Raw genomic sequence first — 24,694 nt, 5'->3', positions numbered from 1 at the left:
GCCTGGGCTCTGAGCAGATTTGGAGACCCTGCAAGATCACACACAAGAAACCTAATGGAAACAAACGATATCTCCAGAAGAGATTTCCACAACATTAGCGAACTTAAGGATAGGGCATTAAAAAGTTTATACAAAACTAATCCAAAACTAATCAAGTATAAAAAGACTGAGGCAATTATTAACTCAAGGAAATAAAGTGTGAGAAAGAAGTAATTTTAGCTGATTACATGGTTCAGTTCAGAATAGCATGAGAACTTGTAGTATGGATAATGAATAGTGATTGAAGTAAAATTATGATATAATTACATCGGGTGGGGCTAGGGGATGGCAAGAGATGGGTTGGGAGTGTAAAGATAAACACAATGTCTCAAACTGGAAATCAAGAAAGGCCTTCTACTTAAAGATACAGGAGCCGGCTGGGTGTGGCGGTGGGCATCTGCGATCCTAGCTAGCACTTGGGAGGTAGAAGCTCAAAGGCAGGCAAAGTCATCTTTGGCAACGTATCAAGTTCAAGGCCACCCTGGGTAACATAAGACCCCATCTCAAAATAAAACAAAACAAAAATAAAGATCAAGGCAGAAAGTAAATAACCCATGGGAAGAACAGGAAGTTTCCTGTAGGACTGATTGTCAAGGGGAGACTAGCTCCTGTCATTTCTTGTAATAGACCATATTGAACTGTTTGACTCTTTCAATTAAATTGCATAGAATTTTTTTTGGGAAAAAAAAGCCTCTCAGCAATTCATAATGGACACCCTTAAATATCTTAAAAGTGATCGGAATCTTGCCGGGGTCAAGGAAACTAGTTAGGCTCAAACAGAAAAGGGTTTATACATGTTAACTGTCAGTTGTTTGGTTAGTAAAATTGCTCAAAGCCCCGGGGGCACAATCCTTCCTTCGTATTAGAGCCACATGGGGGACCTCGAGAGCCATGTGCCACCGAGACTGGCAGACAGAGGCACCCAGAGTTTAAAAGCACTTCCCGAGATTCTCATGTGCAGTCTTCCGAGTCTATCGGCGGCCTCAGGAAATGTTTTCAAATTTATCTCTTTATTCATTCATCCATTTGTGGTTCTGAGACATTAACATACAGAAAACATGGGTTGGGGAGACGCCTCAGCTGGTAAGCATGCTTCTTGCTCTTGCAGAGGATGGGGATTTGGCTCCGGCAGCTCACGACTGCCTATAACTCCTGGTCCAGGGGATCCAAACGCCTCTTTTTTTTTTTGTTTTTTTGTTTTTCGAGGCAGGGTTTCTCTGTATTGTTTTGGAGGCTGTCCTGGAACTCGCTTTGTAGACCAGGATGGCCTCGAACTCACAGAGATCCACCTACCTCTGCCTCCCGAGTGCTGGGATTAAAGGCGTGCGCCACCAACGCCCGGCCCAAACGCCTCTTTTCATCTTCATGGCACCACGTACATATGTGCACACAGATATAGACATATGCATATACATAAAAATAAAGTTAAAATCTCACAAACTGATACTTTTAGCCATTTGAGCGGAGCACCAGGCCAGGCATGAAGGCCTCAGGGCAGGCAGTGCCAAGCGCTGGCTTCACAGAAGCACTTGGCTGCAGAGAAGAGTTGAGGACACAGCGCAGACCCCTGGCCTTGTGTGGGAGATGACTATCCTTTCTAGCTGTCACCAAATCAGGGCAGGTGGCTACATGGTATCTGGGAAGCCCAGGAGAAGCCATCTGTCGTCTGTATTTTAAACACAAGTTGTGTTTCCCCTGATCCTGTCCAGGTAGTTCTCCCTGGTTTCCCTTTGCTACCCTGAGGTTTCACCGTGGAAGGAGTTGGAACCCCATGTCTTTCTGGTGGGAATGTTAAGTGGTGCATCTGCTAAGAACATTTTAGTCTCCCTGCCGCAGGCACACCAAGCCTGCAGTTACCACAAGGCCCAGCAATCCCACCGAGGCTTGCAACCAAGAGTGCTGAAAGCCTAACTCCACATAAAAACACGTAAAAGCATGCCCAGAGCACCACACTCATACTGGCCTATGAGTGAGAGCCACCCACATTCCGGTTAGCTGTGTGTGGTAAACACTATGTAGCATTAGCCTTGCTCAGGAGCCAAGTCTTGACATGCTACATTGTGCGGAAGCCTAGAAAACACTTGGCTAAATAAGAAATCAGACACAAAAAAGCCACGAGCTGTCTGGTTCCATTGCTAGGTAGTGTCCAGAAGAGGCAGATTCAGAGGCAGAGGGTAGATTAGAGGTTGCTGGGGTTGGGGAGGGGAGGATCAGAAGAGTGTTAATGGTGTGGGCTTTTTGTTTGAGTGATGGAATTAAACAAAGGGTGATGGTGTACGATACTGCAAACACTAAAACCCACCAAAGTGCATGCTTTAAAATGCTAAGAATTTTGTGTTGTGTGAATTTTATCTCAATACAAATGCACAGAACAGAAGTGTCAGGATGTGATGTTAGGATCCAGGTCCCCACCCTCTGCCTACTGCCTGAGAATCGGTTAGCTGAGGGCTTGTACCTTTCCCCCAGTCTCAGAAAGGTATCAAAGAGAATCACACTTCTGCCACATAGGCCTTGATTTCCCTTCTTTAAGGGACTCCCTAGAATTGGAATTTCCCTAGAAATCTCATGGTAGGAAGAGGAAAAAGAAGGCCAGAGATCTAGCTAACCAGGTAAAGGTGATTGCCACCAAGCCTGATGACCTGAGTTCCAACCTGGGGAACTACATGGTAAAAGAGTACCAACTCCTTCCTGTAAGTTGTCTTCTGACCTCCAGTTCGTACTGTGGTACACACACACACACACACACACACACACACACACACACACACACAGCACACACAGCACACGTGGACTCAGTTTTATGAAAAGTTAATAATGGCCAGGGAGGCTTGAAGGGCACATTGCCTGCCACCCTACAGGTTTTGAGCAGACCAGAGTGTGGAAGGGAAAAGAGGAATGATTTAAGAACTTTCATGTAGATTACATGTTTAAAAGCATCCATAAGGCTGGAGATAGCACTGGCTGCTCTTCCAGAGAACCCTTGTTCGATTCCCAGCACCCACATGGTACTTACAACTGTCTGTAACTCCTGTTCCAGGAATCTGTCACCCTCTTCTGGCCACACAGTTACCAGACACATATGTGGTATGCAGATATACATACAAGCATAACATGAATATACATTATAAAGATAAAAATTAACCCCACAGCAATGTAAACCACACCCTGGTTTATAGAGAAGGAGACAATAAAAGGAAACTGTCATCGATTCAAGTCACTCTCAAGAACAAGTCTTGCTGAATTAGAGAAAAATCCAGACTTTGTTGAAAAAAATGTATATACATTTATTAAAAATTTGAAGTTATGCAAGACTTTATTAGAGAGGGACACTATAAATTCAGACGTCCTAGGGATTAGGCACAGAAAGATTTAGGTTTCCAAGGCATCCATAGGGTTTCCTTTTCCATTCCTCATTGCTCTGGGACTTTGTTGCTTTAGGATGGATCCTCTGGCCTGGAACCCTGGCTACTGAACAGTGGCTCAAGAACGTCAGAACAGATGGGAGAGGCTCTGGTGTGCTTCCAGTCAAATGCAGACAGCAGAGCATCTCATGAGTGGGGGCAGTTTCCTCTCAAGTTCTTTGGAGTGACATACCCCTAAGACCACTAGGATCCCCTCCGAATGCTGGCCCCATCCCAACCTCAGGACTCCACGTGGCATGCAGATAAAAATGTCTCTAGCAGGAGGTTTCCTCAATTCTTATCCAGTCATCTAAAATTGTCCCTTGGTGGGCCACAGTTAGGCAGGTAAAATCATAAAATTTTTAAAACTTATAATAGTCTTTTCCAGACAAACAGGATGGCTGTTGCAATGACACAGGACAGAAAAGTCTTGATCAGCAGTGTGCTCCAAAAATCGAGTGGTAAGGGACTCCCAAAGATGACACAAAAGCCATCCTGCAAGGGGCATAAGAGGAGCATTAGACTGCCTCCCCATAGATAAACCTGAGTCCCAAATACACAGAAGGTGGGGCTGACAGAGGGAGCACTGTCTGTCTTGGGTTCAGTTCCCAACACTCACATGGTGGCTAACAATGTCTGTGACTCCAGGTCCAGGGGATCTGGCACCCTCCTTTGGCCCCCCTGAGCACTGCATGCACATGGCACATGGAACACATTCAGGTACTCATCCTCACACAATAAAAATATCAAAAAAAAATTCACAGGAAGGGCTAGCGTAGAGCTTGGAGGTCAAACATGTGGTGAGCACGCATAAGGCCCTGGCCACTGTTCAATATGAAAAACTCCAAAATACATGGGAGGTTCTAGATCATGCCATAAAATGAAAGGCGTGTGGCTTCCAGACATCTCATATGATTTGTTCACAGCAGTTCAACTTGGGCAGAAGCAAGCATCTAACTGTCCCACATGGCAGAGATGCCTCATAACGCCTCATACTTTACATCTAACTGTCCCACATGGCAGAGATGCCTCATAACGCCTCATACTTTACATCTAGGAGAACTCTATTAAAGCCCCTCGCCGGGCGGTGGTGGCACACACCTTTAATCCCAGCACTTGGGAGGCAGAGGCAGGCGGATTTCTGAGTTGGAGGCAGGGCTGGACCGACAGCCTCCAAAACAATACAGAGAAACCCTGTCTCGTAAAAAGCCAGAAAAAAAAAAAAGCCCCTCTTTGCTCTCTGATACCTTCCTCACAACCTCCAATAAAACTGAAAAACCTTGGGCATTCCTCCTTTGATGGCACCTGCCTGTCTTTAGCCCTTGTATTCACCCTTGACCCTACTCTACAAATCAAATTCAAAATGGTTTCAAAACACACCAGGGACTTCCCTTGTGGTCCCCCCTTTAGCACGCTGCCCATCTTAACTCATCCAGACTGCTGCATGTGGCACGTCACACAGGCTTGTGCGGACGATGTCCCTCCATTGTGCCAATCCAGGCACCAGTCTCTGACTTAGATATCCCGAGATGGGAGATGTGCTCACTCCGCACCACCCCAACCAGAGATTGAGTTCAGTGCCTGTCACCCCAAGACAAAAGGGCAGGGAAGGTTACACTGGACAGTCACTTGCTGCAGCTGCGTTCTCTACCTTTACCCTTAGAGGAAAGCAATAGCAGGCACCTCATTGAGAGGCAGCCTGTGAATCGTAAGCCTCTCTTCCCCAAAAGGAGATCACTAACCAGGCTCCCTGAGCCTAGGCAATCAGGGACTATGGTAGCAAATCCTGTATAATGAACACATTACCTAAAGGAGTCAACCTTTCCCCCCCTTCCTCTGCTGCTCTGGAAGCAGTGACAACCCAACTACAATCACATGCTCACCACTATGTGGCATGGGACCTCCTCATTCCTCTGAAACCTATTAAGAGGAGACTCATTGATCTAAACTCTATGCAGACCCCCCCCCATGCTGTCCCTCCATGGTATCAGTAACTTTGCTAATGAATCTCTTACCCAAAAGAAAATCTGCCTTGACAGTCCTCATGAACCCTCCCAAATACTGAGAGCTTATGAGAGAGAGGGGAGGAGTGAGGAGGGAAAGGGAGAAGAGGAGAGAGGGGGCAGAGGGAGAAATCAATATTGCCTTAATGATCTCTTCAGAGAGCTCAGAGAGCTGAAGGCTGTCCTCCGGCCCAGTGGAGGCCCAAACATCAGAGTAGGCCAGGAGTTACTGCTAACACGTCACAGTCACACGGCCTTTCTTTCTCAGGTGCTCTAAATACAGACTGCTGGTAGGAGGGTGGGTTTTGTTTTGTTTTTATAGCCGGGTTTTTAAAAAATATTTTATTTATTTATTGTGTATACAGCCTTCTGCCTTCAGACCAGCAGAGGGTACCAGACCTCATTCAAGGTGGTTGTTGGGAATTGAACTCAGGACCTCTGGAAGAACAGTCAGTGCTCTTAACCGCTGAGCGGTCTCTCCAGCCCCTTATAGCAGGTTTTAATGATTAAGTTACATGTATCCCATCCTTTTGTTCACCTCAGTTTTGAGTCAACGCTAACGAGGAGGGAAGTAAAGAAACCTGAAACCCGAGGCCAAGCTCAGCGTGTGGGCTAAACTAGTTTTTGGTTTTCTTTTTTTCCCTGGTGGTGCTGGGCATCAAACCCAGGGCCTCACAGATGCTAACAGTCTACCCTCAAGCTTTATTCCCATTCTGGGTGTTTTCCTTGATCAGTAGCTGCCTCTTTAGCGTACACCAGAGATTAAGGACCAACAGGAAGCCAGGCGCCTGGGGGATGCCCCGCAGGGAAAAGTGTAGTGGGCCAGAAGTAAAGACCCCACTCAGGGGCCCCCCTTGGTGGTCACACACATTTCACCACCCCTAGGACTTCCGTCTCCTAAAGGGTTGGAGAATGAGAGGAAGCTCCCAAGAGCCTGGGTGTGACCACAACTCCCTTTCTCCTACTTGGGCCTATCAGACCTCACAAGCCCTCCCTGAAGGTCCTGAGGGTAAGGGTTAGGGTTAGCTACCCCTGGATGATTTTTATGAGAACTATCGAGCATGGGCAGTCTGAGTGCCTGTAAGGAAACCCTCGGGCTGGGAACACGGCTCAGAGAGAATGCTTGCCTGGCGTGCTCAAAGCCCTGCTGGTCCACATCCAGCACCACATAAACCCATCATAGCAGTGTAACTGTAGTGCTCTTAGGATAGAAGCAGGAGGTCCACAGCGACAGGAGGCTATGTAATGAGTCTAGCCTGGGCTACATGAGACCCTGACTTTAGGAAAAAAATAGTAAAGAAAATAAAATCGGACTGCACAGTACAGCTGAAGCCCTCCTGGTCTCTGAGGGCCTTATTAGGGCACCCCCCCACCCTACCGCTCCCTCCCCCTTCCCTCCCCCTCCGCCACTCCCCCTCTGGGCTCTCACCCAGCCACCTTGAGCCTCCAGCCAGGAGCGATGCCGCCTCAGGAGTCGATTGCACAGCAAGGCCACTATGAGTTGGCAGTCTTGGAGCACTTTCATTTTATCCTTCAGACGGTTTCTCTGCTCTTGACTCACAATTGTCCCCGCAAAGGCTAAGAGCAACACCAGGCGGCCCCAGTTGAGGTCTTGGCCATCGGGGAGCACGGCGTCTACCATCTGTGTCATCAGCTCCACGCGGTTGCCCTGGTAGCCGACGAAGGAGGAGAAAAAAAAAGTGGTGCTGCTGTTGGATCTGCTCTGCCACAGAGCGCAGCAAGGCCGCCTCTGCCGACGTGGGCGGTGGCTCGGGGTCACCCGGCTCCCGTGCACAGAACGTCAAGTAGTCAGTTAGCAGCAGTCTAGTGCGGACCCGCAGCGGGTCGGCCATCTCAGCCTCTGCACCCAGCCGAATCACCACCAGGCTTTCTAGGCTCAGCTGCTTCCTGCCTCCATCCCGCAAGACATTTGGGAATCCCACTTGCACCTGTTGCGAGGAGCGAGGCCTGTGATGGTGGACTGAGAAACAACAGCTGGGACCTGGAACTTTCTAGGGGTTGATAGGCCTTGGACTTGTCATTCTCCTGCCTCGGCCTCCTGAATAGCTGGGATTAAAGGCTTGTGCCACCAAGCCCAGCTAGAAGCTGTGTTTTAACTTGCTATTGACTGGAAAATGAGGCTATGGAAATCATTTTGCAAAGCAGCTGTCCTAGGTTGGAGGAGGCAATGTGGCCCCAGCCCCTGACTCTTGCCTGTCTCTGATCTGCCAGCTACATTCCCTAGAACCCCTGCTATCCTCCTTTGAACACATCTCTAGTACAATGGTGACTCCCAACAATATTTTGTTGCTACTTCATAACTGTAATTTTGCTACTGTTGTGAATCCTAAATGCCTGAAGTTCAGGATACCTGATGTTCGACCCCCAAGGGAGTCACAGCTTGAGAACCCCTGCTCTAATAGGTTACAGGCCTGCTGGGCTCCAGCCCCTGTGGATCATCTTAGGGGCTCCTTTTTGACTTTCTGTGATGCCCCAAGTTTCCTCAGAGGCCGTTTCCCAGTGGTCATCTGTGCCCAGCTGTCCTGGTCCCTGTCCTCTGTCTCTAGAGGCCTGCTTTAATCCAGGGTAGACACCTTGAGGAGCAAAGAGAGCCATCCTATGTCCCCGAGACTCTTTCAGGCCTCCTAAGGGACATTTAAATAATACTAACAACACAACAAAAATACATGTGCCGTTTCTCACTCAATTTCAAAGAGACTGCTGAAGTGAGAGGAGCAAGCACCTGACGGCTGGAAGAATGTTCTTTCTTGCATTCTGAGGGTCTCTCTGAGGAACAGGGGTCTGGGGCAAAGGCAACACTAAGCAGAGAGCCAGGCAGAGGAGGGTAAGCCAGGGGACCAGGCCATCTGGGGATACACACCCTCCCTGATTCTCAGGGACAGCAAATCTTTGACTGGTCAGATGCCCAGGGCCACACACAGTGCCAGTTTTACCCAGGAATGATTACCAGTGTCTAAGGTGACCTTTGATTCCCAGTAGATTTTTTTAACTCTTTTTAAAGATGGAGTCTTGGGGCTGGGGCTGTAGCTCGGCTGCTTCTGAATCATGTTGGATGGGTTTGGTCCCATCGGTGTGCCTACAGTTTTAGTGTGTGTGGTGTATTGCTGGCCAATCCAGTGTTCCAGCACCCAAGAGGAACAGCAGAGGGCACAGAAGCTTAGGATCCTACTTGGCAATGTAACAAGTTTGAGGGCAGCCTGGGATACAGGAGAGCTTGCGTGCTAGTTCCAATGTATCTGCCCTCTATAAGCTCATAGGGAACGGCACTGTTAGGAGGTGTGGCCTTGTTGGAGTAAGTGTGGTCTTGTTGGAGGAGTCTGGTTGATGCACACTTTTAGTCCAGACCTTGAGGCTGGAGGCCTCGCCTTTAGTTGGGGCCACAGCTTCTGTTGGAAGTGTGTCAGTGTGCGGGCGGGCTTTGAGGTCTTTTCCTCAAACTTCCCTCAGCGTGACAGACAGTTGACTTCCTGTTGCCTGGCACCATGCTTATGATGGACTGAACCTCTGAACTGTACGTGAGCCCCCTCGATTAAATGTTTCCTTATAAGAGTTGCTGTGGTCACGGTGTCTCCCCACAGCAGTGGTAAACCCTAACCAAGACACTTTGTCTCATGAAAAACAAAGCAAGCAGCCGTGAGACTGTTCAGCAGGTAAGGAGACTCGCTACCCAGCCTGAGGATCTTGAGTTCCGTCCCCAGGCACCATGTGGTGGAAGGAGCAAACAGGTTTTCACTGGTTGCACTCTGACATACACATGTGCTTTGAGGCACGTGTAGTCACCTGCACACACACAGGATAAATAAATGAACAGAATAATGGATAAATAAATAAATATAATAATCAAGACATAGCAAAGCAACACACAGGCACACACACAATGAAAAGACAAGGTCTCACTGTGTGGCTGAGGCTAGTCTTGAGCTCTTGGGCTCAAGCCCTTCTCCTGTCCTCCTGCCACCCCCCCCACACACCAAGTACCTGAACTTAAAATTGCGTGCCACCACTTGTATTAACGTGATATGTTAGTAGATATTTCTAAAAGAACCTCTACACTTTTAAAAGAAAAAAAAAAGGAAGAGACAGCAGGGACCTTGTAATAAGAAGCAGCCAGTAGCATCTAGAAGGAATTACTGATTCAAATAAAGACAGGATACCCCTTTGATAGCAAAGACACTATTATTCATAACCTGCCCATCAGTCTGTATAACTGCTGTGCAGGACACTCGCATCTTATTTACATGGGCAGCACCCGCTTTGACTCAGGCATCTCTGATATTGCTACTAGCAGGCTTTTAAACCCATCGTGTGTCTTGTCTTCACATACCAGAAGGTTCTGTTCGCTCTCAGAAGCATTTGTGCTATAAATGGCAATCAGTTTCCCCTCAAGTGTGGGGAGATGTCCCGCCCTAGACCACCATCTATCACAGCATCACAGGTCAAACACATGGCCTGTTTTCTGCACAAGTCTACTTCATGTCTAAAGGCTTTCCCAGACAAAAACATTTCATCTAAAAAATACAACTGAACAGGTTGGAAAAAAAGATACTTTTACATAAAAAGTTTTAAAAAGTGAATCTGTGTAGTCACATTTGGAACTGGAATTTTCTTCTATGACAGACCAGGGAACAGTCGTTCTCACAGTCCATACAGCTGGCATGTCCAGAGGAAGGTTCTAGAAGCCACAGTCCACGCCAAGAAAAGGTAGAGTTTAAAGTGCTCTGAAGACAGACCAAATTCAAGGAAGCAATGAGGGACATTGTACGTGCTGATCAATGTGGAGTTCTGTCAGTTGGAATAACTTCAAAGACAGATTTTACAAAGTGTTGGAGATGCGTGAAACACGGACTTCAGGGACGGCTGAAGTGCCAAGGCCTACAGGAGCACATTGACGGGGAGGGGACGGTTTCCATGGTGACACTGGAGGGGCTGAGTGAGTACTGAGCCGTGAAGTTGCTCCCATAAGTTAACCCGTGGGCTCCTCTAGAAGTCATGTCTACAGGGAAGGACACGTTCTTCATGTACACTGTTGAGAGGATTATGCCCAAACCTGAGAAGACACAGATAGGTCATTTTTAGTAGTTGATAATTGATAAAACTTAAGTTTAAAAGAGGAAATCAGGCTGTACACACACACACACACACACACACACACACACACACACACACACACACTCATGCACACTCCACCAAACAGGGCTCTGGTGGGCTTCAGCATGCTTGACACCTAGCCCTCAGTTCACCGTCTGCAGGGCCTCTGCCACCTGCTCACCAGCCACAAGTGACTCCCTCAGATTGAGAACTGAACCATGTACATCCTCACAGCTCACTGTTGTTCCCCGTCGCCTCCCTATTAAGCTTTGCTTTTGTAACATTGCAAAAAACCCTTTTTATCTATTTGTCCTAAAACTAGACATTCAACCTACTCCCATTAAAATAAACAGAACATGAGGGACTGCTTACTTTCTAAGACCTTATTAAAATATTTTCATTCATTTATCATCTAGTTTGTATATGTCTGTATACTCCGGCATGTGTATGCTGTGGTGCGCATGAGCGGGTCGGAGGATAATCTGTGGGCATCAGTTCTCTCCTACTACTGTTGGGCTTGGCAATAAGCTCCTTTACCCACTGAGACATCTTGTTGGCCCCTCTAAGACTTTCTTTAAAATCTGCCCCTTAGCTGGGCATTGGTGGCGCACACCTTTAATCCCAGCACTCGGGAGGCAGAGGCAGGCGGATCTCTGTGAGTTCAAGACCAGCCTGGTCTACAAATCGAGTTCCAGGACAGCCTCCAAAACAATACAGAGAAACCCTGTTTCAAAAAAAAAATCTGCCCCTTACTGTCTGTCTAGCAATGTTAAAATTATTGTGCTCCAAATATGTCCAAGCTTAGCCAAGTCTTTATCCAAAGATCCCTCTCAAACTAGGTCCCTAAACCCTCACAAAAGCCTCTCTCAGATTTGGGATCTTGCATAGCAACGAGCAATGTGCTCAGCACTCCCATGCTCCGGGAACACCTGATGCCCACCTCCTTGCCTTTTGCTATGGTGGTGGGACTCTCGGGGAGTTGAAAGTCTGATCTAAGGCCCCTTTCCTGCAATAGTAGTCACATAATCAATACATCATCCCAGGGGCCTTCGCCACCTCACAGGGGCTGTGACCTGACACATGACATCTGTGCTGGTATGGAGAACCCTTCAGTACAGGGAGTAGCAACTGGGAACTTGTGGCTTACTCAAGGACAGAATCACAATCAATCAGGCAATTAGCGGCAAACAAAACATTTGGGTTATCGAGCGCCATTATTCTTTCCACACCATGCCGATTCTCTTGGACTTTCTGAAGGCCCGTGTGGATGAAGCTCCTAACCTCCCAGAGACACCCCCCCTCCACGCCCGGCATCTGTAGTTCTGGACATGAAAAGGCTGGCTGACATCCTGTCTTAGGAAGGCCACCAGTCCTTCCTCTCCTTTCACTCAGGAAAACGGGACATCTCTTACTCTTAGGGTGTGGTCCCATGATCCTGAGCAGAATGCTGTCCCATCAGGAGAAACTCGAAGAGTGCTGACACGGTTTTCGTGTCCAAACAGGATGGAGACCCTGGAGCCCTTGAGAACGTCCCAGACATTGATGGTATAGTCATTGTATCCAGCAAAGAGCAGGCGACCTGGGAGCAGAAGACACAATGGTTATACCAGTTCCTGTTTTTCCTTCCTTGACTGTCATTCACTCACTCTCGATCACTCACTCACTCACTCACTCATCCCCCCACCCACCTATTTACTCACTCACTCATGAATTTTCCCATCCATCCATCCATCCATCCATCCATCCATCCATCCATCCATCCATCCACCCACCCTCCCATTCATCTACCAATCCGTCCAATAAATATAGATTCATCTAGGCCCACTCTGTGGCAGGCAATGTATGTTGCCTTTGCAATTCAGAAGAAAGCTGTCACTGTCATCTGTGGAAGTCAGGGGACAGAGAGGAATATCTTGTGGTAGGAGCTACCATGCCAGCCTCATGTGTGTGTAGTACTCCATTGGGCCTTAGAGGAAGCAGGAACACTCCTGCCATTAAACCTTCAATTTGAGTTTACAGAGATTAAAGCAAGGTGATCCATGCTTTCGAGGGCTGAGCAGTTGAGTTGGGTAGAGGTGCCATAAAGTGGCTGCAATTTTGTGTGCAAAGGCACAGACTCAGAACAGGTGAGTGGCCCATCAGCCCTGGCCTGGCTTCTGCTAGCTGCCTCTCAGCTGTAGGGTATTTCAGAGCACAAAGGGCCAGCAGATGAGGTGAAGGGAGGGGTATCTGAAGGTCACCTGAGCACATTGCCCTACAGAACATTCGGTGATGAGAAGGTAGGCAGAGAGATGGTTGGTTTTTTAGGTCTATCCTACAGTCCTGGAGAAGTTTCTGAAATAAAATATTACCACTGAGGGAGAAGTCCACGCTCGATGCTCCAAATATGATACTCTCCTTGGAGTAGATGGCGACCTCTCTATCCGCCCGCAGGTCGTAGAGGCGGCACTGGGGTGCAAAGAAACAGACAAAGTGCAATTACTTCTGGCTTCAATTTGTGAAAGTGCAGACCACAGAGCCACTATTGGGGGCCAGCAGTTTCTGTAGTTTGACGCACGACAGGAGAAAACCTACTTAGATTTCTCTCCTGTTATTTTATCCCTTCAGTCCTGTTCCATGAATCAGCAGAGACTCAAAGAAACAGCAAGTGTGAAAAATTTCCTCAGGTACAGAGATAAACATAGAACACTACCGTCTTTTCCCTGACGAAGCACATCATCACGGAACATTTGGAAATACTTAGAAATTCATGCACAAGGAAATGAAAGTTGCTCCCAAGTCTTAAAAGTATTTGCTAATGTCCATGATGTTCTTTTTGTGTTGTTTCTATTTTATGTCTATGTGCTGGATACTTTTATGTCAACTTGAAACATGCTAAAGTCATCTGAGAGGAGGGAACCTTAATTAAGAAAATGCCTCCATAAGATAGGGTTGTAGGGGTTGCGGTAGAGCACTTGCTTAACAAGAGCAAGGCCCTGGGTTTGGCCTTCAGCTCTGAGGAGAAGAAAAAGTTTGAGCTGCAGGCAAGCCTGTAGGGCATTTTCTTCATTAGTGATTGATGGAGGCGGGCCCGGCCCATTGTAGGTGGGGCCACCCCTGGGTTGGTGGTCCTGGGCTCTATAAAAAAGCAGGCCGAACAAGCCATGGGAAGCCAGCCAGTAAGCAATAACTCTCCCTGGTCTGTGTCAGCTCCTGCCTCCAGGTTCCTGGCCTGTTTGCGCTCCCGTCTTAACTTCCTTTGATGCTGAACTGTGTGATAGGAAAGTGTAAACCGAATTAACCCTTTCCTCCCCAGCTTGCTTTTGGGCCATGTGTTTCATCACAGCAATAGAAACCTGACTAAGACTGTGTGGAAATAGATGGGCTGGGTGCTGCATTGCCGTCTCTGTCAACATTATGTGGTAAGCATTTTCGAAAGTTAGCCTTCAAAGAGGATGATTTACATGTCTGTGCAATATTCTCCATGTGGCTATGTCTCAACCTGTGAGGCCAAGGCCAGCTCAACATTCTCCTTATGACTAAGTTTCTCTTTTATACATAATTCTCTGAGGAACATTTTTTTTTGTGGAGGAAAGCTGACTTCTGAATATATTACAAGGGGCAATGGACTGGGCAGCAGCCATGCGATGAACATTTTTATGTAAAAATCTTTATATACATGTTGATGTCTGAAATAAAATTACATTAGCTTAGGAGCAGAACCCTTAGAATGTAATTATTTCCAGGAAATGCAATGGCCAAAAACGTGTGTGCATATATGTATATATATATTATATATTTTATAATTATAAGTCTTTAAAAATATTTTATTTATGACTATGAGTGTGTGTGAGTGTGTGTGTGTGTGTGTGTGTGTGTGTATGGGTGTGTGAGGAGGATAGAAGAGGGTGTCAGATACCCCAGGACTGGAGTTACCGGAGGTTAAGTCACCTGAAATGGGTGCTGGAAATTGAACTCAGGTTCTCTGGAATGGCAGCAAGCTCTCTTAACCTCTGAGTCATCTCTTCAGCCCTAAGATTGTCATTATTATCAAAACTCAACAATTTCTCTTGTAATGTCTTCTGCAGCAGCAGCTCCAAGCAAAGCCTACTATTTAATAGGCTATTTGGTATTTGTTAAGGACAACAAGAAATAACATTATGTTTTCTCTTAAAAACACATGTCAATATAATTTGCCACTAATAACAAAACTGTGAGAAGTGAATCTGTTTTTAGGTAAGCAACTAATGCCTGAGAGTTTTAAATAGTGAGAGGCACGGAAATACTTACAGCAAGGTTGTTTTGCAGTCCAGGCTGGCGGTGAACTTGCTATGTACATGCAGCTAAGCATGACCTTGAACTCCTGTTCCTCCTCCCTCCAGCTGTGATTACAAGCAAGGTACCACCATGCTGGGCTTTAGGGTAGTGTTCTTTTTTTTTTTTTTGAATTGATTTTAACTTTATTTAATGTGCATTGGTGTGAAGGTATCAGAGTCTCAGGAACTGGAATTACAAACATTTGCCATGTGGGTGCAGGGAATTGAACCCAGGACCTCTAGAAGAACAGCTAGTGCTCTTAACCGCTGAGCCATCTCTCCAGCCCCCTAGGGCAGTGTTCTTAACAGGGAAAAAAACCTTAGAAAGAGCTTGCTCCATTGCCGGGCGGTGGTGGCACATGCCTTTAATCCCAGCACTCAGGTGGCAGAGGCAGGCAGGTCTCTGTGAGTTTGAGGCCGGGCTGGACTGACAGCCTCCAAAACAATACAGAGAAACCCTGTCTTGTAAAAAAACAAAAAAAAACAAAAAACAAAAAAACAAAAAAAAAAAGAAAGATCTTGCTCCAGATCGATTCTTTCAGTACATGATGGCACTCCAGTAGTATGGAGTACCAGGCAATTATTAAGAGAATGAATGAGTGAAAAGTACTTGTTAGGCACAGTAAAATGTACATAAGCTGTCATTATAAAAAAAGACAGGTATACAAATAGATTCATTAAACTGTATGTGGCTTTCCTTAGGAAAGGAGAATAATTTAATTTCCTTCACTTTTTTTAAACCAGGGACTACACATGACTTCTGTAACCATAAAATAAGTTGTTTAAAAATAAAAGTGCTGGACAATAGTGGTGCACGCCTGTAATTCCAGCACGCGGAAGACAGAGGCAGGCTGCCTGGCCTACAAAGTGAGTCCCTGGGCATCTGGCCTGTTGCACAGAGAAGCCCTGTCTCAGAAAACAAAAACAAACAAACGACAAATAAGGTAAAGGGCTGGAGAGATGGCTCTGCCGTCAAGATCACTGACTGCTAATTCAGAGGGATGGGAGTTTGAGCACCCAGATGGTGGCTCACATTTGTAATCCAGTCCCTCCACTGAATCCACTGGAATCTGTATTCCAGTGCCCTCTTCTGGCCTCCAGGGGCACCAAGCATGCACGTGGCGTGTAGACATACATATAATCAAAACATAAAAGTACATAAATAAAAGGCCTGAAGCTTTCCTGTGGCGTTTTTCTGGTCCCTTCTGTTGCTTTACTTTAAATAAAATTTCCTTGCTACCTTTGCAAAAAAAAGAAAGAAAGAAAGAAAAACAGCTATTATCTCTCCACTCTGCCTCGAAGGGCTCTCAATAACTGAGAAACATACCGTTGCATCATCTGACCCGGAAGCAAAGGCATCTCCACTGGGGTAGTATCTGAAGAGAGAATTGGTAAAAAGCCTGTTAGGGAGCAGCCATCCCCAGCCATTCCCCTGCCTCAGAAGCATCCTGGTTCAGGGTCTCAGACCTAGAAGCTCTACTTCCGGGACACAGGAGGCCTTTTGCACAGGCCGGAGGGGAGTCTCATGTAGTTTGATCCCAGCCTCATTCATGTTCCTCCAGTGAACCTGGGACAGAGGCGCGGCCTTGCTGAGAGCCGAATGTCACAGCCCACACTCACCCTAGGCACCGGACAAAGCAGGATCCCTGTAGTGCACCCAATCCCCAAGTGTGGCTCAGAGCACAGGGACAACAGAGTCAGATGGGCAGAGTGACATCAACTTTCTCAGCCAGGTTTCCTCATCTGACAGTGAGGGTTACAAAGCCTGTCTTCCTGGTGAAGATCTAACAGGGCAGTGAGTCCCAAGGGTTGGCCTGCTGCCAAATAAAAGGCAGTCAGTGAACAGCGGCTATTCCCACTGTCGGCTTCAGTGCTCAGTGGGAAGTATGGGTGCTAGGCTATAAGTCAGAAGCAGGAGCGCGCCAGGCTATTATTTATTTATTATAGATGGGGCCTCACGTAGCCCAGGCTCACCTTGAACTCCCTATGTGAATGTCCTGCCTCCACCTGCTCTGTTCCGAGAGTACAGGAGTGAGCCACAACACCTGGTTTTACGCCATGCTAGAGAGAACTCTGGGCTTGGTGTACATTAGTTAAGCACTCTGCCAGCTGAGCTCCATGCCCTGAATAAGTGTCCTTAACCACTTCACTCTGCCCACACCCAGATGCATCCCATTCTTTTCAGTGTGTCTTCTTTCTGGATACAAATGGCCTCCACCCTACAGCTTGTCCTGGGGAGATGCTAGTCAAAAAATCGCTAATGAATAGGAAAGTTTATTTTCTAATGCATGCATGTGTGTAGGTGTGTGTGTGAGAGAGAGATAGAGAGAGAGAGGGAGGGAGGGAAGGAGGGAGGGAGGGAGGGAGGGAGGGAGGGAGGGAGGGAGGGAGGGAGGAAGGGAGGGAGGGAGGGAGGGAGAGAGATCTAGGCCCCAGTAAAGCCCCACGACAGAGGATTTCCAGCATTTTACTCACTGACCGGACACTGTTGACATCGGATTCATGAGTTTCAAAGGCTTGCACGCACTGGCCAGAACGCATGTCCCACACCATAGCCTTCTTGTCACAACCCTACAAACAGAGAGTTTTCCATATTATGTTATGAAGATTCTGGCAGTTTTTTTGATAAATTCCCACAGAGCCTGAATAGCAAAAGGAGTTCTCTCAGCAGTCAGATGAATTGATGGCTTAAAGCATTCAAGTTAGTTGGTTTCAAAGGTATGAAGAGGTGCAGCAACATTTTAGGAGTACCTGTCATGGGGTACCGCACCCTGCGAGATTCACTGAGAACAGAGCCAACTAAATCCAAGTATCTCCATTGGGCTTCAGATGCTCTTATAAGAGGTAAGAAGTTCAGGAAAACACAGGACGCCAGGGCAGGAAGCAGGGGACTATGGGGGAGTTCCCAGAGCTGATCACCATCACAGAAAGTGCCAGTGTCCTGTGCGACACTGTAACCCACAGGGTTACAGTATAGAGCATACACACGCACACACGTACGCACGCACATACACACACAAGCCCGGCAATTGCTTAGAATGTCACCTGACCTTCAGATCTGACAATCCACAGCCAGCTATTGACTGGAGAGCCTGGGAAGTTCACTAAAGTGAATGGAGCTCATGTATGCGAAGAGACAATTTAGTCTCCGGAGATAATGGTCGTCACTTCAAGAGAGCAGTGTGGTTGAGCAAGGGCAATGCGGTTATACAAAGGCACAGGCAGATGATATACATGGATGGCCAAAAGGAGAAGGAAATCAGGGTCTCTCCCAATGAGCAACAGGAGGCTCCCAGTGGCTTGACTCCCAGGGGCTGAGAGCCTTGTGCTGTTCAGCTACAGAAATCACCACCATCTCCTGGGCAAGGGAGGCAGGCAGGTTTGCAGGTTGGCACAGCCAGTCTAGTTCTGCGTTATCCCAAATCTGTGCAGAAACACCCCTCCCAACTACACAACACACCCTACAAACTCTTTCATCTAGTGTGGGTACTCTCTTGGGGGACGAGGCAGCGAGTGCTACTGTGAAGTATGTTAACTTAGGTTCATGTATGCCGATTCCTATAGTTCCTCTTCCGATTCCTGCACCTGAGGGTGACAGGTGGATGGCGGCCAAGACATGTGGGATGGGAGTGTTCCCCCAGCCCCCTCCACCCCAGCCCTGAGATATCCCAGCACTGGCTCCTCTTAGCATGCATTGCTAAGCAGCCTCTGATTGAGCTAAGACGCAAACTTTATTTGAGGACTCTTAGATACACTGTAACAGACACACACCCAAAGTTGCAGCACTCAAACAGAACATTCCAGATCTCTACAGACACTTCTGAGTGTCAGTGGTGGAAGGAAGTCTGGAGGGGTTTGCAGCTGCTGGGAGCTGCAGACGCTTCTAGGAAAGAGACAGGACCAGACCCGAGGGCAGAAGAAGAACGGCCAGAGTCTGCCTCCCCAGTGGACAAAAGACCCCAGGGGTTTCCCGTGTCCTTACCCCAGACACGAACGTGTTTCCGGTTTCTGAGGGGGCCAGGTCCAAGCAGAGGACATCAGCCCCGTGCCCATGGAAGCTCTGCAGCAGCTGCCCACTCTCCACATCCCACAGGGCGCAAGTCCCATCACCGCTGGCTGTCAGGATCTGCACGGAGAAAGAGAGCATTGGGGAAGGTTAGCTAAAGGCTTGATCTTCCACAGAGTACACCATGCACACACACACACACACACACACACACAAACACACACTCTCTCTCTCTCTCTCTCTCTCTCTCTCTCTCTCTCTCTCTCTCTCTCTCTCTCTCTCTAGCTGCTTGCTCCAGGAAACACTGTGCTGGAAGAAGAGATGGGGTCAGCCATACATCTTACTTACCAAGGTTAACAGCCTCCTCACCAAGCCTCACTTGCAGACCCTCAGCTTCCTGGGCTTCCAGTCCAGCACTACCAGGTCCTAAGCCAGGTTCTTTTTTTTTTTTAATTGAAAGACTTTTTTTTTATTTATGTGAGGAGTGTGTGTGAGGGAGAAAGTGTGTATGTGTGAGTGTGTGTGTGTGTGTTAAGTGCTGAAGTTAAAATAAGGAGTTAGATCTCTCACAGCTGGAGTTACAGGCACCTTTTGGGATGCCCAGCTTGTTATGACTCATCTCTCCAGCCCCAATTTTTATTTTTAAGATTAGAATGTAAGGGCTGAGAGATGGCTCAGAGATTAAGAGCACTGGCTGCTCTTGTAGAGGCCACACATGGCTTAGAACCATTTATAACTCCAGGGGATCTGATGCCCTCTTCTGGCCTCTGTGGGCATTGCATGCATGTGGTGCGCAGACATACATGCGGGCAAACACTTAATACACATAACGCAAATAAATCTAAAAAGAACATTAAAAATTAAAGGGTAAAACAAGGACAGAGAGATGCATGTAGTTCGCAACTCTGACACTCTCTAGCTGTGAAGTGTGATGCTGCCTGCCTTACAGGCTGCACTCTGACCTTCACCTAACCAAACACCCAGAGTTTAACTGGACCTCAGTACTCCTGGTTCTCCTCTTTCTGACTTTATTAGGAATGATGACCAAGGCTCTGGAGCCTGCACCACACAGGGGATGCCTTACCCTGCTCTGCATGGGGCGTGCCCCTGGGTGACCTGAGCTCTTACCTGCATGTCCGAGTTGGTGAAGCTGCAGGCTGACAGGTAGTTGGTGTGCATAGCCACTGACTTCTTCTTAGCAGCCATGTTCTCATTTTTGTCAAATGTCAGTGGATACACGGAACACTTATTATCCAGACCTCTGGCACAGAAGAAAGATGAGCCAAAGGTTGGCATGGAAGAATGAAAAAGACCCTTTGTCATTTATACTGGCTTTGCAAATGCTTTACTTCAGCAGTTTCCTACATTAAAACCTCTCCCTTTTGACCATGAAGACCTTTTTGCTTGGTTGTTTTTCCAGACAGGGTTTCACTGTTTAGTTTTGGGTGTCTGGGAACTTGCTTCATAGACCAGGCCAGCCTCTAACTCACAGAGATCCGCTTGCCTCTGCCTCGAGTGCTCCGCTTAAAGATATACACCAGCACCACCCAGCAAGACCTTCTAATCTACAGTCAAAACTGAAGGAAAAAACCTAACAAATATGAAACTGGATATTTCTTTCCTTGGATTCACAAACAAGTGTGTGGGAGCAAATGCAGAACCATCTAAATGCAAACATGGATTTTACTTCTTCAGAAATCAAGATGCACATTTATACCTCCCCCAAATAAGGACATTCCTTATGTATCGGTTGCATGTTTATCACAGCGGAGAGATTAGCAAGGGTTCCCTATCAGCTCATAAGGAGCAAAAGAGCTAAGGACCTAACAGCTGGAGAGATGGCTCAGTGGTTAAGAGCATTGGTTGATCCCACAGAGGACCCGCTTCCAATCCCAGCACCCACGTGGCAGTTCACGACCATCTATAACCCCAGTTGCAGGGGCTCTAAAGCTCTCTTCTGACTTCTGGGGGCACCAGGTATGCATGTGATGCATAAACTGTACAGATACTCAAAATTAAATAAGCAAAAAGTAGCAAATGCAAAATATCAACAAAACTGTTAGAAAAAATTTTTTAAGAAGCCCTTATTGCTTTTGCAGAAGACCTGGGTTCATTTCTCAGCACCCACATATTGGCTTACAATTGTCTGTAACTTCAGTCCCTGAGCATCCAGTGTCCTCTTCTGACCTGTGTGGGCACTAGACATGCACACAAGGCACACACATACATGCAGGCAAACATCGTACACGCAAAACAAACCAATGTAAAGCTCTTCATTGAAAAGTGTTATTAGTGACTTTCCAGAGTCGCTGCTCTCCTCCCACAGAGGGCCCTGGGATTGGATTCAGGTCATCAGCTGGCGGGCAAGCACATTTACTCTCTGAGCCACCTCATGGGCCTCCGTCCAGTTTTGCATGCAGCGATGGGGTCTGAACTCAGGTCCTCACATCCATTTACCCACTGAGCCATCTCCCTGGACCTCTGGCTGTTTTTCATTGTTCAGGACAGCTCTTGGCCAGCCGTTTCTAAAAGCCACTTACTTATTGTTTTTCATGGTTAGAAAGCACAGGGATCTCTGAGTTCGTGGCCAGCCTGGTCTACAGAGCGAGTTCCAGGGCTACACAGAGAAACCCTGTCTCGGAAAAAAAAAAGAAGTACAGGCCTGTATCAGAACTGTTACAGATTGCTTGGACTTTGGGATATTTGCCTATACAAAGCAAAAAACAGTATTTTGTGGCTAAGGGGACATTTGGAAAACTTACCCACAAGCGATGGCGCATCCCGATGGAGCATAAGCGCACGCCATCACCCACGTGCAGGGCATGGTGACCGCATGCTCCTGAAACATTAGCACCAATCAGAAGCGAGTAACATGCACTTCCACACAGGTCTTAACGTGTGAGCTTTTACAAAATACAATCACCCTTGGCAGCAGCAAGGGATGGAAGTGGGCTTCACACTACCAAAGGAGGCTAGTGAGAAACAGCAACAGTTTACTTCACTATTTCTTATCATTTGCCAGGGGCCTGACCATTAGTGACTCTGCCCTGGAAAATGGCCCTCGTTTAATAATGTAGACCATGCACGGGGTTTCCCTTTGCACAGTGGGAAACAAGCCTTTCTTCTCAGACAGATATTGACACTTACACCTAGCATGCGGCGCCATTTCGTATAGATGTTGGTGGGCCCTGCCTGAATCCACACCTGCATTTAGAGTTTGGTCTCTGTCTGATGGAAACAGTCTAACCTTAGATCTATCTACCTGAGGTGTGCGTGCCAAGAGCACTCCTGCCTTGGACTCAGACTGCCTGCCCCACACCTCAGCGTGTCGGCCTGATCCCTCTGAAGCCTCCTTCCTCCCCAAATGTGCTCAGTTCTACAGTGTTACAGGCCCTGGCCAGAGGAGGAGGGGGAAGAAGATCCTTTTCGTGATCACTCAGAAGAGAAATATAAAGCAGAGTCAGGTGTGGCAGGTTAACAGGCGTCTCTCTCTCTCTGACCTATCTGGCCTGGGATCGTGGTCCTCTTGGGGGTGAGGCTCCGGGTGCTGGCAGAGTTGCTGTTTCCATGGGAACAGGGGGTCTAGAGGGCAGCCAGCCTGGGAACCCGAGGCCCAGGATGTGGCAGGGAGGGACACCTCACCTTGTTAGTCGTGAAGGAATCCCACACAATCACCTTCCCATCCTGGTGAGAGAAGAGACAACAGTTCAGGAGTGGGCACCTGCCAGTGTGTTCTTACCAGTAAAGGCCCAGAAGTCCTCAGGGCACTGCGTCCTGATGGGCAGCAAGGGGAGGCAGCCAAAACCCAGAATGATCAAGCCCCTCCCACCTTCACGTGAAGAAGGGTTGGCGGGGTGGGGGAGTGGGGGCTGGGTTTCCCAGAGAGCTTTATAAAGGCTCAGCTCCCTGCTTTACACTCTTTTTTTTTTTTTTTGCGTGCACGAAGGGGGGGGCGGGGGGGCCGGGGGGTCTGGATGGAATGAGAGAAAGCAAGACTCAGACACTTTTCTTTTTCCTATTGGACAGGGTCTCATGTGGCCTGGGTTGGCTTAGACCTTGACCCGTAGCTGGGGATGACCTCGAACACTGGATCTGCTGGCTTTCTGAGTGCTGGGCTTATGCGCATGCACCACCCTGCCTGGCTCAGGTTCAGCTTTTTAATCTCTCAAGCCTTTGGGAAGTAAAGGTGGTGAAGAGAGGGAGATGGCCTGGGAAATACCTCTTAGGGCAGAAGCACAGATGTTAAAGTGACAGTACCTTTCTCTACCACATCTGGTGGGAGAAGTCAGGGTGACGCTAAGAGTGGCTGAGGTCAAAGTGCATAGTTTGGCGACCTTTAACATCCCTGGACTCATGTGTCTCTAGATCTAATTTCTGCCTAAACGGTCAAACAGGATGCACAGGGTGGTTTAGGAGAGCCAGCCATTTATAAAACGACGGGCTCTGAGTCTGCACACTAGGGTCCTCTGCACCTAGAGCCCACACTCCGTAGACAGGGACGCTGACTCAACGAGGTGGTCCCCCCCCCCCCGCCTTTTCCCACCGCCTACCCACTGTGCACTCCGAAGTCTCTCCCACAAGCTGATGTACTTGCCAGGCACCCACATGCCTGTGGAGAATTTACCTCCACCCCCAAACCCTATCCCCACTCATCAGGGTGATTAATCCTCTTTGTTAAAGGGAGAAGGTTGCTGGTAATCCATAGATTGCCCCAGAATCTTCAGTGTTTCCCGCACACCCCACACCTCTCACAGAGGGGGATGCACAGAGTGTCCTCAGAAGTGGCCGTGTGGCCTTGCCTCCCTTTCCTTCTCAGTAGGAGTGGTACACAGGCTGGGGGTGTAGCTCAGTCACTAGAGTGCTTGCCTGGCATGCAGGAAGCCCTGGGTTCAGTCCTCAGCACTCCACAAACTGGGTGTGGGGGTGCACACCTGTGATCCTAGCATTTGGGAGGTGGAGGCAGGAAGGTCAATAGTTCAAGGTTATTCAAGGTAGTGATTTTGAGGCCAGCCTGGGAAGCCAGAGACCTTGTCTTTTAAAAGGAGGTATGTGAGTGACAGGAAATCCCCGCACTCGGTATGCTTGTAAAGATTTCTAAGTCAAATAACTTTGTGTCAGTAAAGACTAAACAGAAACGCACTAAAATGGTAAGCTGGACAACGTGTACCTGCAATCTCAGCACTTGAGAGGCTGAGGCAGGGGGATGGCGCATATGAGGACAGTTTAGCCTACAAAGCAAGACCTTGTCTAAAAAAACTAAACAATAAATAAAATTTAATTAATGTAATGGTTGAAACAGGGAGTCAAAACTTTGTTCCTCTCTCTGGTGTTTTTAATATGCATAGGTGGTAAAATTGTTATGGCTATAAAATAAAAAGCAAGTGCAACATGATCTGCTAGATCTACAGGTCACGCAGCAAATTAATAACACTTGTCCTACCCAGAGACACTACAGCAGGTGGGCCGTCCAGAGCATGTACATTTTCTTTCTAAAAAGATTTTATTTTTATTTACCTGTGTGTGTGTGTGTGTGTGTGTGTGTGTGTGTATGAGAGAGAGAGAGAGAGAGAGAGAGAGAATGTGTGTATGTGTAAGTAAGTGCAGTGTCCACAGAGACCAAAGGAGGTCACTACATCCCCTGGAGCTGGTGTTATAGAGCTACCTGAAGTGGGTGATGAGAACTGAACCTGGGTCCTCTGCAAAAGCAATATAAATCTATCCACCCCAGAATGTGAACAGCTTCATCCTTACAAAGGTTACTAAGAAAAGATGGGCCCTTGTTTGAAAGAACTGAACCAGAGCCAGATGTGTGGGAAACCCTATACTGATCTACAGAATATA

The 24,694-nt window shown here is 47.7% G+C and overlaps 2 protein-coding genes and 1 long non-coding RNA gene across 3 annotated transcripts in view; 1 reads left to right on the top strand and 2 right to left on the bottom strand.

Annotated features, from left to right (window-relative positions):
* Positions 1-3,302: 3,302 nt before the first annotated feature.
* On the bottom strand, positions 3,303-7,329 carry Bcl2l10 (BCL2 like 10). The gene is given in 3 exon segments (XM_005073728.3): positions 3,303-3,935; positions 6,873-7,142; positions 7,144-7,329. Coding segments are annotated over 3 exon segments (549 nt in total). The 5' UTR covers positions 7,297-7,329; the 3' UTR covers positions 3,303-3,809.
* A 2,292-nt stretch (positions 7,330-9,621) lies between these two features.
* The window catches only part of Gnb5 (G protein subunit beta 5), a 30,062-nt gene continuing 14,989 nt past the window's right edge, over positions 9,622-24,694 (bottom strand). The window contains exons 3-11 of the mRNA XM_040739825.1: positions 22,496-22,537; positions 21,616-21,692; positions 19,982-20,114; positions 18,830-18,973; positions 17,327-17,418; positions 16,175-16,223; positions 12,904-13,000; positions 11,965-12,131; positions 9,622-10,511 (exon numbers count right to left, since the gene is read on the bottom strand). Of these exons, the coding sequence (XP_040595759.1) occupies positions 10,500-10,511; positions 11,965-12,131; positions 12,904-13,000; positions 16,175-16,223; positions 17,327-17,418; positions 18,830-18,973; positions 19,982-20,114; positions 21,616-21,692; positions 22,496-22,537 (813 nt within the window). The 3' untranslated portion in view covers positions 9,622-10,499. The remainder of the gene's footprint in view (positions 10,512-11,964; positions 12,132-12,903; positions 13,001-16,174; positions 16,224-17,326; positions 17,419-18,829; positions 18,974-19,981; positions 20,115-21,615; positions 21,693-22,495; positions 22,538-24,694) is intronic.
* On the top strand, positions 13,841-15,654 carry LOC110341566. The gene is made up of 2 exons (XR_002383531.2): positions 13,841-13,953; positions 15,592-15,654. It is a non-coding gene; the product is annotated as an uncharacterized LOC110341566 (long non-coding RNA).

This window comes from Mesocricetus auratus, unplaced genomic scaffold (genome assembly GCF_017639785.1).
Source record: "Mesocricetus auratus isolate SY011 unplaced genomic scaffold, BCM_Maur_2.0 Super-Scaffold_100691, whole genome shotgun sequence".
Taxonomy (NCBI): Eukaryota; Metazoa; Chordata; class Mammalia; order Rodentia; family Cricetidae; genus Mesocricetus; species Mesocricetus auratus.
This window is presented reverse-complemented; position numbering and strand designations above follow the sequence as displayed.